General features: G+C 44.1%; 1 protein-coding gene across 1 annotated transcript in view; it reads right to left on the bottom strand.

Moving 5' to 3' along the window:
* Positions 1–422: 422 nt before the first annotated feature.
* Positions 423–18,831, bottom strand: part of LOC138528011 (single-stranded DNA cytosine deaminase-like) — a 137,200-nt gene continuing 118,791 nt past the window's right edge. The window contains exon 4 of the mRNA XM_069639442.1: positions 423–3,982. Coding sequence (XP_069495543.1) covers positions 3,783–3,982 — 200 coding nt within the window. The 3' untranslated portion in view covers positions 423–3,782. The remainder of the gene's footprint in view (positions 3,983–18,831) is intronic.

Consider the following 18,831-nt stretch of genomic DNA (forward strand, 5'->3'; position numbering starts at 1 on the left):
GTGATAAGTCCCCAAAACATTTTGAAGGTCTCTGCAGTACTTTTTGATTCCTCGCTATTCAGTTTTGGAACAATATGTTTTCCTCACGACAAGGGCATGGTACCCTCTAGCTTGAATATTGAAAAGATCGAGCAATGTTTTTCGCCACTTTTTGCCATGTGTCTCTTTTCTTTTTTATGTGTTCAGGTCTTCATAAAGCTTTTTATTGGCTCTTTTATGAAGGTGCTTCAGCTTCTTTCTGATTTTAGGGGTGAGAATGTCTAGAGTTAGTGAAGGTTCATGCTCCAGTGGACACGGCAAGCACTTCTTGTATAGTCTTGGGGTTAAAATAATTCTGGTAAATAGAGGGGTTAGCTCGCTTCATAGGTCTTATGATTTCACAGTGTTTGTTGGGAGCCATATGTGGTAATCAAGGCAGGGACTTTGAGCAAGCCATTTTTTATTTTATTTATTTATGTCATACAGTTATTAAAAATAACGTTTAACATATTTACTTTACAAGATTTTACAGTAGTTCATTAATCAAAAGGAGAAAGAAAATAAACATTTCAAAGAAACATGAGATCAAAATACATAATAGATACATATCGGTCTACACATTTCCTTAAATAGCACTAAAAACAACATGATATAAGCAAAGCATTTGCCAAAAATACAACCCGACATCAATAAAATGATTATATAAAATGTCATTAATAATTTCATATCCATAATCCATAAGTAAACATTTCCCTAAAATTCAGGCACGTGACAAATACAAACATTACAATTTCATTAGCCATTTCTTTACATTTATTACAATCTCTACATGTGAACTGTATTATCACAGTATTTCACTAACCTGTGCTGCCTTTTCCCCTTCTGTAGGCTCAAGCTGAAATGATTTAGAAAAAACCTGTTAATGCTAAAACAGAGGAGGTGGTTCTTCAGGCCAGGCATAGACTTCACACCACCTCACGCCTTGACCTCATCAATAAGGAAGGAAGTCGCAAATCTTTTAAGGTGGATCAATTGCATGTCTTGTACTGCCGGGTAGGAGCTAAATAGATGTTTTAATGTCTCCTTCTGGACGCTATCCTTGCAGAATCTTCAGTTAGCCTGAGCCGGTAAAAGTAGGCCATACCTTACTTGGACCTCCTTCGTTATAACCACGTTCCATTTAAATCTTAAAAAACTCTGCCTTACACTTTTGTCAGAGGCATGCCATTCATTTGTAAAGTTCACCTTTCACCATTGGGTTGGTCTCAACGCGCGCTGTAGGTTGAACGCCCTTGGGTATCGGAGTCTAGGAAAGTGAAGCTAGAGCAGTCAAAAGTGAGTGTATGCACTCTGTATGGTTGCAGCTAGACCACATTTTCCGTGGTGGATAGCTGCATTCTAATGCTGGCAGTAGTGCGCATGGTATGTGAGACAGGTGGTATGTGCGCAGCTAGGCCGAATTGTCGTGGGGATTGCTACATTCTAGTGGAGGTGGTGCTAGTGTGTGAGATTATGTGTGCAGCCCAATGTCATCACGCATACATAGTCATGTATTACAGGAAATAAAGTACCCCCAAAATATATGTAGATAGTCTTGGAGTTAGCTTGTCTTGCAATATTCTAGTTATATACAATTTGGGATACTTAATCCCATATTTTATTTGTTATTCATAATGTGTGAACGTAGATAGGATTCAACAGAACACTGTTCAAGGTATACAAGAGAATGTTAGGGAGGGGGAGGCGACAAAACAAGACCGCGTGCAATGAGCAGTTTCCAATGGGTTGTCCAACTCCAGGCCTCGAGGGCCGTATCCATGCCGGGTTTTCAGGATAACCCCAATTAATATTCATGAGATAAATTTGCATACAATGATTCTAAATGTATGCACATTTTTCCTCATGAATATCAATGAGGGGTGTCCTGAAAACCCATCAGGATTCTGGCCCTCAAGGCCCGGAGTTGGACAACCCTGCATGTTGATCCATAGAATATATATGAATGTATATGAATATATGAAAGTATTGTATGTAAATAAGCACTCTTACCCAAGTGAACCATTTACTCCCACTGTGCGCTTAAGTATGGAGGTTACTGTTCACTTTAGAAGTTGCACAATGCTAAAGGCAGTTTCACATAAAATAATGTTCCCTGCCGGGTATTCCTCAACCCGATTTTGTGTAAATGGCCCTCATTTTTACAAAATTATGAATTACTGGATGTGTAAGTTAGTGCATGCTCTTTTTCCAGCAAGATATTGCAAAAAAATATATAGAAATACCTAATTAATATTTTTTACATAAAATATAAAAAATGCATGTCACACAGAAAGTTAAAGAAAGATTAGTTTGAGACATGGCAGATTATCAATTATGAAAACGATATTCAATAGCTGTCCATTCATCTATCTGTTCATGGAGACTGATCACTAATTAATGTGTGACTGTGTGAAACAAAACAACTTCCTAGTAGCCTGCCTTGAAAAGATATGCAGGATATGCAAGAACATTTGAATCGGGTTGGGTAGGATGTATGGCCAGGAGAAGTGAAAGTGATGAGAGTCCGCGGTAGGGACACAGATACATAGATACAGATACAAAGATGATTTGACCTGTGACATTGAATAAGGACAATGGTTGAAGAATTACAAAAGTACCTCTGTTGATTCTAGGGTATTGAATCATGGCAGAATTGTTTGTGGACCAGTTACAATAGGTGTCCAGTGGAGCCATTTTTGTGGAGCCATATATCCAGTTAAAAAAAACAATGGACCTCATTCCCAGTTTGGCTGTGCGGGAAAAAAGTGGGGGTAATTCTGTTTTCTTGGCATAATTAACCACTAGCAGAATTATCGAGTGGGTGTACCACGGTATTACAAGTGGTGGTAGAGCGGTGTTAGCACCCATTTAGTCACCCAGAGTGGGGATTTTTGGTGTAATTACCATTGGCGGAATTACTGAATAGTAATTTGGCTGATTTTTGGAGAGAAAGTTTGCCTACAAAAATCTGCAGAATTGCCACTCAGTAATTCAACCAAAAATCCCCACTCTGGGTGACTAAATGGGGGCTAACACCGCTCAGCCACCACTTGTAATCCCATGGTAAATCCACGGGACCAAGTGGCACTAACAGTATCTGATTTTGGTGGTAAATCAGCAGAATTGCCACTAAACTACCAGCAAACTCTGATTGAGGCTGAATACCATTTGTAATGGTTAAATACAAACTGCATCCAAAAGAAACCCTTAGACCCAAATTACCAGTTCCAAGATGCAACTGGAATTATCTAGAATGTTTTGGATAGCAAATCTGCAGATCTCCGAAACCTCAAATGCTAGCATCTGGATTTTGTAGATACCCTCTTACTCCCTGTTAAAACCTCACTGCCCCTGCATTATTGCCCTTTTGTCCGATAAAAGTCTGAAAATAACATTGTTTTGTTGTCACTCGGTTTTACCCAAATATGTGATATACTCTGGATGACTAAATGGACAGCGAGAAAAAAACACAGAGCCTTTACATTGGCAAAGCACCAAGAGGTTCCCAACCTGCATAGGCTGAGCTATACAAGACCCAGTTATATTACATTGCAGTTATATTAAATTGCTGTTTTAAAATTGTGTAAGTTTGTCTACGTACAACCATGAACACACATGTAAAAAAAGAATTAAAATATTAATTTGCGGATGGCCTGCCAGGACTTGAGCTTATCTGTAACTTTGTTGGTGTCTGATTTGCTTTAAGTGCTGTAATTTGCAGTTCTTTCCTGCATGAAATACTGCATTGGGAGGCTTCACAGACATCATTCACTGATATCAAAGAGCTTTCTCTTCACTCCTGCAGCTCGCATTCCTGCTTCGCCAGTAGGTTGGGATTTCTGAGGCGTCTCAGTACCTGCGCTGCCATCTCTCGTCTTTGCTTCTGGTGTGCAGTGATTGTACTTGGCGACCGTTCTGTTAGCATCATTTTCCCCATTACACAGAGACATTGGTGCAACAAGATCTGAAATAAAGAGGTAGAAAATAAAATAGACAATTATTCCCCAGGTGATAGAGGACATAGCTACACATGAGTTTATGGCAGACCTCCAAGTTTAACTACTGGAAAGGGATGTTCACTAATGACCAGCTTGAAGAGAGGGTCCCTGGAATGCCCCTCTGGACCCCCATAAGAATGAGAGCCGGAAGAGCCAGAAATGCAAGATGACAGTCACTGTTTGACCAGCCCCCAGCAGGGCCAGTGACATCTACATATGTGAACAGATATTCTCTCAGACAACCATTCAAACCTTATCCAGCTGACGTCCTCCTGGATACAGGTACCTCAAAACTGGTCATGGATGCAGGTGCCTCATTGGATCTGATTGACAAATGACAAATATCCAGCTGTGCTGATGTCATTAGAGACACCACGACATTGTAACATTAGCCATGAAGCAAACTTGCATCCCTGCACGAAGTTACAAGCACACGCACGAAGAACATGCTTACACAGTTTTGTAGATAGAAGATAGATACATATACATACTGTCAAAAGCCTTTCTTATTTTCTCTCATTAGCCAAATGCAGAAACGCAAGAGATGAAGAGCAAGCTTGCAGCCACTTAATGCAACTAACCATATGGAACTACAGAGTTGTATAAACAACCTGGAAGGAACAAGTACCAATAACCCATAAGGAAAATAAAACAATATAGACCTACAGAAATCAGAGCATAACTATAGTAGAATTACAAGAAGCCACAGGCCTCAGAATATGGGATGAAGGAAAACAGATTTTGCAGCACACTGCCCGGGGCCGGTGCTCGCAGCCCAGGTCAGAGATGAGCAGAACATTCCTGGCCCACAGACAAGGAGCCACCTGCAAAATAACAGAATAAATCCTCACTAATTGCAGACAGAAAAGCGCAATTTTGGGGTCTTCACCCCTCTGATCTGGCTGAGCCGAACAATGCCCATTTAGCCGCGGTGGGAAGAGGAGAGGTTCCCAGCGAAGCAGACAAGAACTGATACATGTGTTGTTCTCCAACGTTGCAACCTGCAGGCTCTCTCTAAGGCAAAGTGGTTATACCAGTAGCAACAATGGGAGCACATAGGGCCTCATTACACGTTGTGTGGTAAAAACCTCAAAATACCGGCATGGCGCTATCAACGTGTCCGCCCTCGCAAGAGGGCGCTAATAGCGTACCATTACGAGTACGCGGACACAAGCATAGCGCCATGCCTGTAAACCCCCTACCGCCATGGCGGTAAAGACCCAAAAAAGTCACTTACCACCCTCGACGAAAGTGCAGATTGCACCTCCGCCCTCCTGCAGCATGCAAATAGCGGTCACCGCAATTAGCGGTGACCGTTAAATTGCGGAACCGGAAATAGCGTCATCGCACAGGAACGGGAAAGAGCACGGCGGCCATCTTCAAAAACACAACCCATTGCCATCCTCTGCCCCCTGGACCTGTTTGGAGTCGGTAGCAGTTGAAAATCATCCGGGACACCTTCAACATGCCCAAGGCATTCAAAAAAAGCACTGACAGGCAGCGCAAAGATAAATTTACAGCAGAGGAGTTGAACATGCTGACCCAGACCCTGGCTGACAATGCTGAGGTTGTTTTTGCCAATGACATGCAGCGGCCGACACTACTTAAAAAAAAAAAAGCCATCTGGGAAGAAGTTGCGGTGAAAGTCAGTGCAGTGGGCACCAGCATCCGCACTGTGCGTGAGTGCAGGAAAAGGTGGAACAACCTCAGACTGCGGGTGAGCGGCATCCTTGCCGAAAACCACCGAATAGCCAGTGCAGGTGGAGCTGGTTCACCCATCAGACTAAAAGAATGGGAGGAGACCTGTGGAAACCTAATCGCTGTGGAATCCATTGAGGGAGTAGGCACCATGGAGCTAGGCGTGGGTACCACTTCGGATGGAGGTGAGTGTATACATGACAGGATGCTATGTGAATGTACTGTTCCCCCCATATGTGAGCACAGAATCCTCTCATGCATGGACACACATCCACACATGCATCCATCCCTCACCATGTCAGTGTCAGACACAAACACAAACACATGCACACATCACCAGAGATAAGTGCCAAACACAACCATGCATGGATGAGGCACTGAACTGGCACATCACCTGCATCCACAACTACTAAGTCCCAATGGCCACAACTGCATCATTGATGTATTCTGCATTAAGTATATTGAAACGCAACCAATGCCATCCCCCTTCTTGTCCCTGACAGGCTCACATACAGATGGTGAGGATGCCGCAAATGCATCCCAGGCACCAGCTACGAGTAAGAGGCCAAGGGCATAGGACTCGGAGGACACCCCCAGAACACCAAGGGGCAAGGGGGGAAGGTCACACCTGATGAGTGTGAAACATCGTAGGAGTGCCACTGCCAGGGCAGAAGTGGCTGCACCACAAACTGCAGCCCCACCACTGGAGGTGAACCCACAGCCACCAATACCAGCCACCGAGGGCCCACCATCAGCTGCGGCAAGCTCCACTGGAGAGGCAGCCGCCACTGCCCCCCTATCTGATCCTGAGGACACTATAATTGGCCCAATGGAGATGCGCCCCCCTAGAACCTCAGAGCCAGCACCATTCCAGACACCTGGGTCTGATGTTACTGTTGAGGACAACATTCCAGCCATAATGTCCCCCATGGTGGCTTCACCTGCTGCAATGGATGCATCTGAGGGCACAGCATCCAGTACACCATCACCCAGCGCTGCCCTCCATCTGCCCACCATCCTGCAGCGTCAACAGGAACTGACTGTGCTGGTTGGCCAGCATGTTGAGGAGGCTGCCCATCTCAGGGAGGATATTGTGGAGACGGCAAGGCACTCCACTGAGAGGATGGACGCCTGTACTGACAGGCTGTGTGACGAGATATCCAGGCTCAGGGAGGTCCTTACTCGCATAGCCGACACAATGGACCGCCACTTCTCACAACCAGGACAGTCTGCCCCATCGTCATCTGCCGGCTCAACACAGACAAGCCCCCTCCGTAGCTCAACACGCACCACCAGGCGCACGTCTGGCCATCCTACAAATGCTGCTACAGACAATGGCCAATAGGGGGTTAATGGCGATTCCTCTGCGTGCATGGGCCAACGCAAACATGGCAGACACATGAGGAACTGTTGTGGGGGGTGGGGGGAAGGGTGTTATGGGTCTGTTGTGGGGGGTGGGGGGAAGGATGTTATGGGTCTGTTGTGGGGGGTGGGGGAAGGGTGTTATGGGTCTGTTGTGGGGGGTGGGGGGAAGGGTGTTATGGGTCTGTTGTGGGGGGTGGGGGGAAGGGTGGTGGGATGTTTGGGGACATGCACTTTTTTACCTTTCCGTTACTTAATACACTGGTGTCTAATCAAAACACAGGCTTGGACATCTTCATTGTGTTTGTGTACTTTTTTGGAGACGGTGTTCATTGCGTACTTCTAAACATACACCAGTGCATCACTACCCATGTCCATGTGACAGTACCAAAACATGTCCCTCAGAATATTTGGTTGATCAGATGCTGTCTCACAGCACGTCCCTCCTGGCCATCCCCTCTTGCATGTCCTGCATCCCTTTCGCCTCCGTCCTCATCAGCTTCATCATCCTCATCAGGTGCTTCTATTTCAACGTCAGGGGGCAGTGGCACATTCCGTCTGATACAAATATTGTGCAGCATGACACATGCCATGGTGATCTTGGCCACTTTCTCATGGCCATACAGGAGAGCGCCACCAGACCTGCTAATGCACCTAAACCGTGATTTCAAAAGGCCAAAAGTCTGTTCGATCACGATGCGGGTACGGGTATGTGCACGATTGTATTCCTCTTCGTGCCTGTTCTGTGGGTTCCGTACAGGTGTGAGGAGCCAGCTCTTTAGGGGATAGCCCGCATCACCTGTATGGGGGAACGAATGGGGTCCTGTTACTGTTCACCTGCAGAGCAGCCTGTTCATATCATACAAATTGACCTTGCATAGTGATTCCAGTACACAGTCAATGGCATGCATGCAGATGGCCCGTGTGACAGCAATGTGCAAGGATGAGCTTGACCCTGCAAGTAGACATGCCCCATTACTGTCTACAACAGTAATTGACATGTCCTGGGTGAGGCGAGGCCTTAGGTGTCCCTGGGCCCAGGCAGATTTTGTTCCTCACAGTTGTTGTACTGCCATTCCAACATAGAGGTTGCCATGCAGTGAGGCATCACTTCAGTGTTGGTAAAGGTGCATGGTGAAATGCAATGTGTATGGCTAGGGCTGATCCATTTGCATGCATCATACGGCACATTGCATTATTGATGTTGTGCTGGATTGATTCCGGATGACTATCGTCATGGCACATATGGAATCTGGCCATTTTGTGGCATACAATGTTGTGCAATGTGTATGTGAATGGATATTTGATGCTACTAGACCTGGAATTTCTGGTGTGTAGTGTAGCTCATACTTTCATGTCGGTTCATCTCTAGTACGTTGCGGCCTTCCCAGATGGACATTGGTGTACATCTTTATGTGCATTTCCCAGACAGATGACAAGCTACACCCAGTTGGAGTATGTATCCCCCCCCAAATCACACCCAGTTGGAGTATGTATCTCTCCCCCGTGCCGCTAATAGCGGTGTGTCGGGTCGTGATTCGCATGGGGATTTAACGTTACTGGTATTTCATTACTGGTAACTTTAAATCCCTACTGCCTACCGTGTAATGAGGCCCATAGTCTTTCTCATCACCTTGAGAAGGTACACAAAGCGCTGCGAACAGAGCTGGGTCCCAGGCTTGGGGAGGCCCGCTCCAGCCAATCAAGGAACACAAATCCAGGGGTGGATGGCAAAAGGCAAAGGCCAATGGTAATTCTGCAACAATGTAATAGATTGTGTTTGGGGAAGGCTCAGGCAAAGCTGCCTGACATGTGAGGATCAGGCAGCTAACTTCTATTGGTGCAGGCTATGGGCACTACCACCCCAGCCACCCCATTGTGTAAGCTTGTAGGTTTTAGGGGAAGAGCCCTAACTTGTGATGACACACCCCCACAAGAGCCCCTGACACAGGCTAAGGAGCTGTGATTGCTAGAAATGTTCCTATTTCCTGCATGATCCCTGTCTGTTATGGAAAATAAAGGACAGTTCTAACTTGTCCTTGGCTGAGTCCTCTGTCTGTATACCGGGGAAGGGTTCATTGGGCCCTGGGTGCTCTGAACAGGGCTTGTGTGGTGTGAAACCTGGTCCTCTGGTATACCTAAACAATTGTTAGCAGAGGGATGGTTCACTACGCCCGTTCGGCTTGGAGCCGCCTCTTCCGTTGCAGTAACCGTAGGGCTGTGAGGCGCCCCATGGAGCTTGAGACCACAGGGGAGTGCACCCCGTGCAGAGGCCATCAGGGGCCATCTTGGGAAATATCCAGCCCATGGTCCATGAGGAGCCTGGCAGACCAGAAGGCCGGTGTGGCAGTTTTGGGGCGAGCCGGTGGCCGAGCAGCATCAGTGGATCACAGAATAGAGTGTACATCATCATCCAGGCATGGATGGCCACACATGGACTATGTCTGAATGATGATAAAACTGAACTTATCATCCTGGGCACTACCTCTAATTTAAAGAAATTAGGCCCTGTCTGTTCTTCTTTCACAATTGATGGCAATAGCATCGAAGTAGGACAAGAGGTCAAAGCGCTAGGCTTTTATCTGGACTCTAACTTCTCTTTCAACAGACAGGTAAACTCCTTAGCTTCTTCCACGGCTTACACGTGTAAACTGATCCGCGTAGCCAAACCCTTTTGACCCTCGCTATAGCCCTCATATTGTCCCTCCTGGACTATTGCAATGCTCTTTATCTTGGGTCCTCCAAAGCCACCACTAGCAAACTACAAACTCTTCAAAATAATGCTCTTAGAGCAGCATTGGGCATCTCCAGAAGAGATCATATCACATCACATAGCCAACAGAATAATTGGCTCCCTATCAAAGACAAAATTCTCCTAAAAACCATGTCACTTACTCACAAATCTCTCAATAACTCTGCTCCGATTTATTTGATCGACAGATTTCACAGACAGACCTCCCTGAGACCCACAAGAACAGTCTATAAACACTGCCTTTCGGTCCCTAACTTTAAACGTTCCACCATAGGAGGTAACAGCTTCCCAATGAAAGCAGCTAAACTGTGGAATTCCTTACTGCCAACTCTTAGAATGGACCTGCCTTATCAAAACCTCAGATCCAAGGTTGTTTTATGGTTGAAAATGTAGGCTTTCAAACACATCCAGGTGTTAAGTCTGTCATATTCTTTCCCTCTGCACATATTGCACCCACATGTGTTTATCTGTATATGTGTATATAAGCCCTCTATTACCATTACTGTGTGTATATATATTTTTGTTGTTGTAACTAAGCTTCGCATATACATGTAACTGCTGTACCCTGTTACCTTAGGGCGTGTTCACGCATTATAAATAATAAAACAAACAAACAAACAAACAAACAGAGTGTACGTATTGACTCAGCCACATGCCAATTGAGGGGGGTGGTAAAGACATTTTGGGTGTGGGGTGGTGATGAGTATTGTTGAGTATTGTTGAAGTATTGTCAAGTATAGTGGAGAAAGGAGCAGAGGTAGATGTCATTTGTTCGTGGTTAGGGAACATTCGATCTTGAAGTAAAAGGTTCAGGCGGATTAGCCTAGACTATTGAGTTAAGGACACGGATGACAGAAATTATGTCAATATTGGATTTCCTGTGGATTGGGCATTTTAGCTTGGGTCATAGATGATGGTATCCCTCGGTATAGGGCTTAGCAAATGTAGCTAGCTTGAATTGCGGTAGGCGTTCTTCTGGTTATGTCTCACTGAGGCATTTTATCTAAAAGGCAACGCTGTAGGTACAGAGTGAGCACATGAAATATTGGTATCCCCTGTTAGGAGGCACGACGATGGCAGGAGGTATATGTTGGTTGGGTTTTTGAAAATATTTGTGTAATGGGACAATATCGTTGTGAGCTCTGTTAGTGATTTCTATCATTCCCGTACTTGTTGAAGAGGTGATGTCACCAGTGAGGTCTGTGTATAGGACTAGGAGAACATGAGGAGGTGCAGAATTCTGTTTTGGCTATCAAAAATTGACAGAGTAGGCTGTTCTGTGGCGGTGCGTGGAAGGTGAAGGTGCGAGATTGGTGGGTGTGCCTGAGGAGGCAGAGAGTTGCAGAAGGGTGGTGCTCGGAGCCTGCCTGAAAGTTGGTTCGGATCCAGAGAGGCTTGTGATAATTTGTTAAGAACTTGTATCTGTAAAATTGAAGAAAAACAAGATGACATTGATTTTTATGTCTGAATAACAATGGAAGTGTCAAAAACCTCGACTTGAGGTCAAGTAAGTATTAAAAAGCAATGTATTGTGGTAAAGGTGCAGGGGACATGCCCCTACAGCACCTTTGTAAGGCCCTTCTGCGATATAAGTGTAGAGGAGCAGACAAATGCCTTTGCAGGAAGTCCCACCCCCCCACTACCTGTATGTTGGGAGCCTGAGATTGTGCCATGCCTGACACCAGTGGTTATGACCATTCTATTGCAAATATTCGAGAAAAGATATCCACTGAGAAAACCATACCAGATGTATGCCGAAGAGACGACAATCCAATGGAGGAGCGCCCCGAAGGAATATGAAAAATGAGAAAAAGAGGAGCTATTGACGCCACAAGAGATGAGCGCGATGCTTTCAGAAGATTGGCTGAAGAAGAGAATAAATGGAAGTTATAGAAATTGATGACGAAGTAAAGAATCGAGTAAACTTTTGAATGCGAAAAGAAGATTGTATGTGTGAAAGAACACTGCATAAAATGCAAGTCATTTAATAATTGTACACATGCAGAAACACAAGTAGACTAAGTGACCTTAGAAGCTGGCTATATGTAGTGAATAGATTGCAGGAAAAGGCGCCATTGTATAGTGTCTGGACATTGGTGTTACAACTTTAGCAAGTTCAAACCCACAGAGAAAGTAGGATTGAGAGCTTTGTCGCAGCAAATAATTAGCTGAAGATCGTGGACTTGAATGGTGAAGTTGTTTGGCTTGTTATCAAAGTTGACGCAAGCCAAGGCCGGTTATCTATTCTCAAGGCAGTAACCATGAGAAGCTGAAAAACTCCTTGTTAAGGTGCAAAGAAAGAACACCATGCATGCCAAGTTTTATTCAGTTAAGACATTTAATTATTGCAAAATGGACCAGATCGTGGTCTCTTGTCATGTGAGTCAAGGATGGAAATAGAGTTGGGCATAGCCTTCCAGAACTATGATAAGAGCGTGCTCACACTCCCTTATATTCTCAGAGGCGAGGATACTCTGCAAGGCCTAGTTCAAAGACAATTTTCATGTCAAAAGGCATGGATAATGAGAGACGTTGGGCTAATTGGATGGGGAAGCAAAAGTCATGTCCACCTCCCTGCACCTGGGTATGAGCTTACGTGCTGCTAAGTGAACTGAATGTTCCAGACATGGCACGAGCGTGCCAACCAATTGTAGAGGGCCATACAACAAAGGGCCTTATAGTTTGAGAGCTGATCGTATGCTGTGTACTTAATAAGTGTTGAAGATGACTTGCACTAGAGGCAGGCTTAAGCGGCCCACCTGACAGTAGATGTCCAATCACAACCCAACCCCTTATAGAAAGTATACTTAGATGTTCCCCTTGAGCCAAGCACAACCCCCATAGGTTTTTCATATTTGCCATGTAGTATGACATCACATATGACACATTTTTTGTATAAAGATGTATTTTTTATGCATAATGTTTGAGAATGCTTGTGCGACGTCTGTTGATGTCCGTTGTAACTCCCTGTTTTAGATAATTGATATTAAAACAGTAGAGTATTTTGCCATCTTCCTGAGTTGGGTCCGTTATTTAGTGTAAGAGTTTTACTCTGCCTCCCATCCACTGCATGACATGTTACTCAAAGGACCATATGTTCACGTGGTAGCTCGATGTGATGATAGGAGGCAAATCCTTTTCTTTTTTAGTTGATACTGGGGCTACTCACTCCTGTATACGAGAGGGAAAATATCCAATGTTGAGAATTGCCATGAATGCTCAAGCGTTCTCTGGAGCTACAAGTCGAGTTCCTTTTACTGACGAATTACCAGTCTCTATAGGAGAGTGAGACATATGTGTTCCTTTGTTGTATTCACGGCAGACACCAGTTAACATATTGGGAAGAGATTTGATGACAAAACTTAACATGATGATTTAATTCACTGACAAAGGGATAGTGTGTTCCATTTCATTCCAGGAATACACTATTTAAATGTGGGTGAATTTATTCTGCAGTTCACAGGGCAAGTAGCTCTGCAAGGCGTTCCAGTAGAGCCCGAGGTTTTCTTGTATGGAGTGAGCATTCTACTGACATGGCTACCTGGGTTAGTAGGAAAAACTGTGAGAATAACTGACAAATTTTTGTTTATACCATAGATACCCATGGACGAAGTAGGGGGTCAGACTATCCCTACAGAATTAGAAGCAGCCTTAGTGGGGGGATGGCAATGCTCAAAGGAATGTACAATGAGGTAGGCCATGGAGAACAGTAATAGCTCTCAAAGAAGGGTACAGATTGACTGACATCACTGATGATGACATGTTTAGGGAAGATCAAACAGATGATGAAGTAGTATTCTATATGAGCATCACATACTGGATAAGAATAGAGAAGAGGGAAGTCCTGCAGCGAATGGCAATAATGCAGAAGTGTCCAGCATTATTTGAGGAAGACTTGGAAAAGGTGCCCAGCGTTCTTTGGACTACAGGCCCTTATGATGTAGGGTTGATAAAAGGGATAGGGGAAGTCAATATAAAGCTGAAACCAGGAGCAATTCTACCTCGAGCAAGACAGTACCCCATGTCTTGAGAGGCTGATGAGGGTATATTTAAGGCCATTTCAGCACTGATGAAACAGGGCATTCTGGTGCCACCAGAGTCATTGTGTAATACCGCAGTGTATCCTATCAATAATTCTAAGGGAGGGTCGTGGAGATTTATACAAGATATGAGACCTATTAATCGGATTGTAGATGTAGAGTTTCCTTTACTTCCTAATCCAGCGACAATACTCTGTAGTATTCCAGTGGAGGCTAGATAGTTCACGGTGATTGATTTGAAATTTTTGTTTTCTCGATTCCGTAGCATAATGACTCGCAAGCCTTGACTTCCTTTACGTTCCGCCAAACTTGACTGAAACATACTTGTTTGCCCCAGGGGTACTGTGAGTCTCCATCGATCTTTAATAGAGTCCTGCAGATGGACTTAGGCAATATTGATCTTAAGAGTGCGGTAATACAGTACCTAGACAACATTTTAATTTGTAGTACGACAGAAGATGAATGCAGACAAGACTCAATTCAGTTGATGACTATCCTAGCAGCCAAGGGATACAAGGTAGACAAGGGAGAAACTGCAGTATTGTCAAGAGGTGTTATACATAGGGCAGTTGATTTCACATGAGGGAAAGAAGGTGACACCTGAAAGGGCCGTGGCGATTGTGAAAAGCGCAAAACCAGGCACAGTAAAACAAATGCAACAGTTTTTGGGATTATGCAACTATGTTAGAGCCTGGGTGTTTGATTACAGTTCATACACAAGACCTCTTTTGCAAGCATTAAAGAAAGCACAAGTGAACAAAGAAAAAACAGAGTGGACTGAGGAAATGGAGGAAGAGTTTCAAGAGTTGAAAAAAGCAATTTGTACAGCTCCAGTTTTGGGAATCCCCAATTATGCTGAGGAGTTTTATTTATTTTCACACACAAATGGGGACAGTCATGACTGCAGTGCTTACACAGAGGACTATGTTGGGGTACAAAGCTTTAGCGTATTACAGTGTGATTTTAGACCCAGTTATGAGAGGACACTTTCCTTGCGAACAGTCGTTGGCAGCTGCTGCATTCACAATTGACAAGTCCACAAGTATTGTCATGGCTGCTCTATGACCCTCTTCGTGGAGCATGCTCTGTTTGCCATTTTAGAGACATTCAAAGGCACATTGACATCCCAAAGAGCTTCAGCTTATGAATTATTGATTTCAAACCCAGCAATTAAAATTGTCAGATGTACAATAGTCAATCCTGCCACGTTCATAGCTGAGCCTATAGCAGAGGGTGATCAAGTGCATGACTGTGCTAATTATGTTGAGTTTTATGATGAAATACCCAGTGTAAAAGAAAATGCTTTATCAGGGGGGAAATTCTCTTTATCGATGGTTCTTCAAAAATTTACCAAACTGGCGGGGAAAGGTATTCTGGCACAGCTGTAGTAAGGCATAAACTGAAATGAAAATTTGGAGTTGTAGCAAGTGCAAGGCTACCTACTCACTTTTCAGCTTAAGCAGCAGAATTAGTAGCACGTATTGCCGTGCTCAAGAAACATGAAGGACAGGAAGTGAAGGTGTACAGTGACTCCACCTATGTGACGCAACCGTACATGCAGGGCTAGCGCATTGGAAAAGGAGGGGCTACCTCAATGTGGATGGCACTCTAGTGCAGCATGCATCCCTATTGGACAGGCTTATTAAGGCACTGCAACTCCCAGTGGCAATAGCAGTCATTAAATGTGCAGCTCATACTAAGCAAACAGATTTGATTTCTTGCGGGAATGAAGCCGCAGACGCAGAAGCTAAGAGGGTTGCTTATTCCCCAAATATTTCAATCTTTGACACTCCAAATATAAAAGAGAAAGTAGTCACAGTTATGGTAATGCAAGAAGGGTTTAATAAACTACCGATGACCCAATTAATAGAGATTCAAGGGAGTGCACCGCAGGAAGAACAGGAATCGTGTGAACGAAGGGGGTGTTCTTTATCCCCCATAGAAGCATTATGGTGACAAGATAGCACTGGAAAGCCAGTGAAGCCAGTAGCATTACTAAAGGTCGCGCTTGAACAGCTGCATTACCCTGCGCATGTAACTAGGGAGAGTCTTGCTGCAATAATTCGGGAAGACTGGTTTATTTCAAATTTGCTAGAACATGTTGCATTCTTTGTAGCAAATTGCATTGTGTGTCATCAACCAAACGGTCCTTTTCAGCATTTACATATTGATTATGTTGATATGCTGCAAGTATGTAATGGATATAGGTTTCTGATAGTGGTGATGTGTTCCTTCTCTAGTTGAATCGAGGCAGTCCATGCACACACCCTGATGCCACTTGCACAGCAACCTTTTTAAAACGCAAAGTCTTCCCGAGATGGGGTGTGTGTGAAGTGCTGAGATCCGATAATGGGCCACATTTTGTTAAAGAAATGTTTGAACAGACAGAGCTTCTATTTAATATTAAGCATAGGTTTTCTTCTGCTTATCACCTGCAAGCAAACAGAATATGTGAGAGACTCAACGGCCTCCTTAAAGAAAGGATAGCCGAGATAAAATTGACTCTGAAGAAGAGATGGCTATATTGCCTACCCTTAGCTTCATATGCATTACGGAATCAGCCTGGTTCGGACCATCACCTCACCCCCACAAACTAGTGACAGGGAGGCGAATGACAATGCCTCTTACACCTCCATTGATGAGTAGAAGTGATGCCCAGAGTGCAGCTAAACTGTTAGGAAATGAATTCAATGACTATTTGACATGTATGACCTCTAGCATCTCTCTGATTTCAGATCAACTCAAGCATCAGGGGGGTCGGTCTCAGAATACAGATGAAGACAATCCAACAACCGGATCAAGTGAACTTTTATCGGCACCTAAACTGTTTATGGGTGACAACATCCTTATAAGAAACTTTACCCGAAAGCGGAACGAGCCACGGTTCCATGGCCCCTTTATCATTGAAAATATAACTCACTCAGCAGTAAAACTCCAAGGCAGGTGAGCTTGGCTTCATTTAAATGACACTAAACCATATAAAGGTGAGACCGTACCTCCCTCTGGTGGCATTCCAGAAGCAAGACAAGAAGAAGAATTTCAGAGTGTGCAGACTTGATCGATGACAAAGAAGAAGGATGATAAGGAAACCAGCTGGTAATGACAGATTTTGCGTTTGGACTAAAAACTCAATCAAACACTCCTTATAGATATTATAGCAGGAGTGTGAACCCTTGCTGAGAGTTTTAGGAATCTCAAACACAAATTTTTGAATTGTATTGATGAATCAAAGTTGTGTCTAAACATCAGTTTTTAATTCACAACTGGAAACGTGCTCAGTACCCCGATTAATTTCTTGATGCATACCTGCTCTAAGACGTAACCCCATGGTGTTGACCGATAGCGATGTGCATCGGCTTGCGTTTGCTTTTTTTGTGTTTATCCTTCAAGCTTATCCCGCTCTTGTCAGAAGAGACATTGATATTCACACTTTTTTACAGGATCCTAAAAATGGCCCTGTGATTAGAATACTGTTCATTGCTATTATTGAAGAGATATTGCAATTACAGGTGTAAAATAATGTGGTAAAGTGATTTAAAATGAGAAATTGGAAAGCTAATATGGTTTTGGAGGAAGAACAAGAAGTGCCAAAATGTCACACAAGATGGTTACTCATGTTTTGGTGTATAATGTATTCCTGCACTATTTGTCTTTCGGTTTCTCATTTTTCACAGTCTCTATTACATTAGTACTTTTGCTGAGGCAGAAGCCATCATAGTTCCCCCAACAATGGGAATTGCTAGTGATCTACCCACTACCACTGAGATAGAAACATTCGTAATGTCCCCCCAAAGGAGAGCCACATTAGACCTATTTCCATATGTTGCAACCCTTATGTTTGGGAGACGTAAGAGAAGTGCAGAGGAAGATAACGAGGGGATACATGCTTATCTAGACAATGCAGCACACGTGGGTAATAAAAAGTGGTATCAGCACATGAAAAGTGTGGGGAGAGAACATCTAAGGAAAGTTGCTATGTCTGCGCTCTCATACCCCATGCCATGAATTCTGCACAAACTTTCATCTCCAGAGAGATTCCAGAACACGATGCCAGATGTCTCGTTCATCTTGCAGCATGCATGACCAGAGGACAATTTCAAGAAAGTTGGGCCGCTTTGCGATGGAGATCGAAATGGTTGTTTCCGTTTCAAGATGATATTATCAAGACTTCACAAATGGAGAAACAACCTGGACGGGAGAGTACAGTGCTCGCGTATCCTGCAGGAGGACAGGAAGAAATAGTCATAGAATATCTGAAGAGAATGGAATGTCCTGATATAACAGAGATGGCTGGATCACCCGGATGTTGTGAACAAACTCAATTCTTAGTTTATGGACAACTGAAAACCAAAAAAGGATGGGAAGCAGGAATTATTCTTGTGCAGCTCATCTATTGAAGCCAGAATATGTGCAAGAAGTACAAAGAGTAAACGACGGATGCTTGAAGTCAGGGGCAAAGCATGCAAGCTGTTAACATGAGTAGAAAATGAATCAGGCCCAATGATGGTGATTCCACTGGTGAATGCGACGTTGTGCTTCCGAAGAAAAGAATTTGTGTAGGAGACAATAAGGGCTGCAAAACTACAGTTGATGTGACTAGAATGGGAGCAGGGACTGCTGTCCTGGTGGATCGATATTGGGCTTGTGGTCCTAGAGCCTACATGAAGCTGCCCAAGGAGTGGGGAGCAACGTGTTCCTTGATACTCATCCATGTTCCAGCATTAGTGACCTCAACATTGGTGAATTTCCAAAGGTAGATGCCCATTTGAGAAGGAGAAGATCACTTGAATTTCTCAATAGAACTAGAAGAGAGAACTACTTCTCAGCTAAGTCGATAGAAGCATTTGAAGCTATTCCCTACGACTGCTTCAATATTTACAACGATCTTCATGCCTGGGATCCAGACGATGGCCAATACCAAATGCTTGCAGATTACCAGATGGAAGGTCCTGCAGACAATCAA

The sequence above is a fragment of the Ambystoma mexicanum genome, chromosome 7q, assembly GCF_040938575.1.
Source record: "Ambystoma mexicanum isolate Mex_15411 chromosome 7q, UKY_AmexF1_1, whole genome shotgun sequence".
NCBI lineage: Eukaryota > Metazoa > Chordata > Amphibia > Caudata > Ambystomatidae > Ambystoma > Ambystoma mexicanum.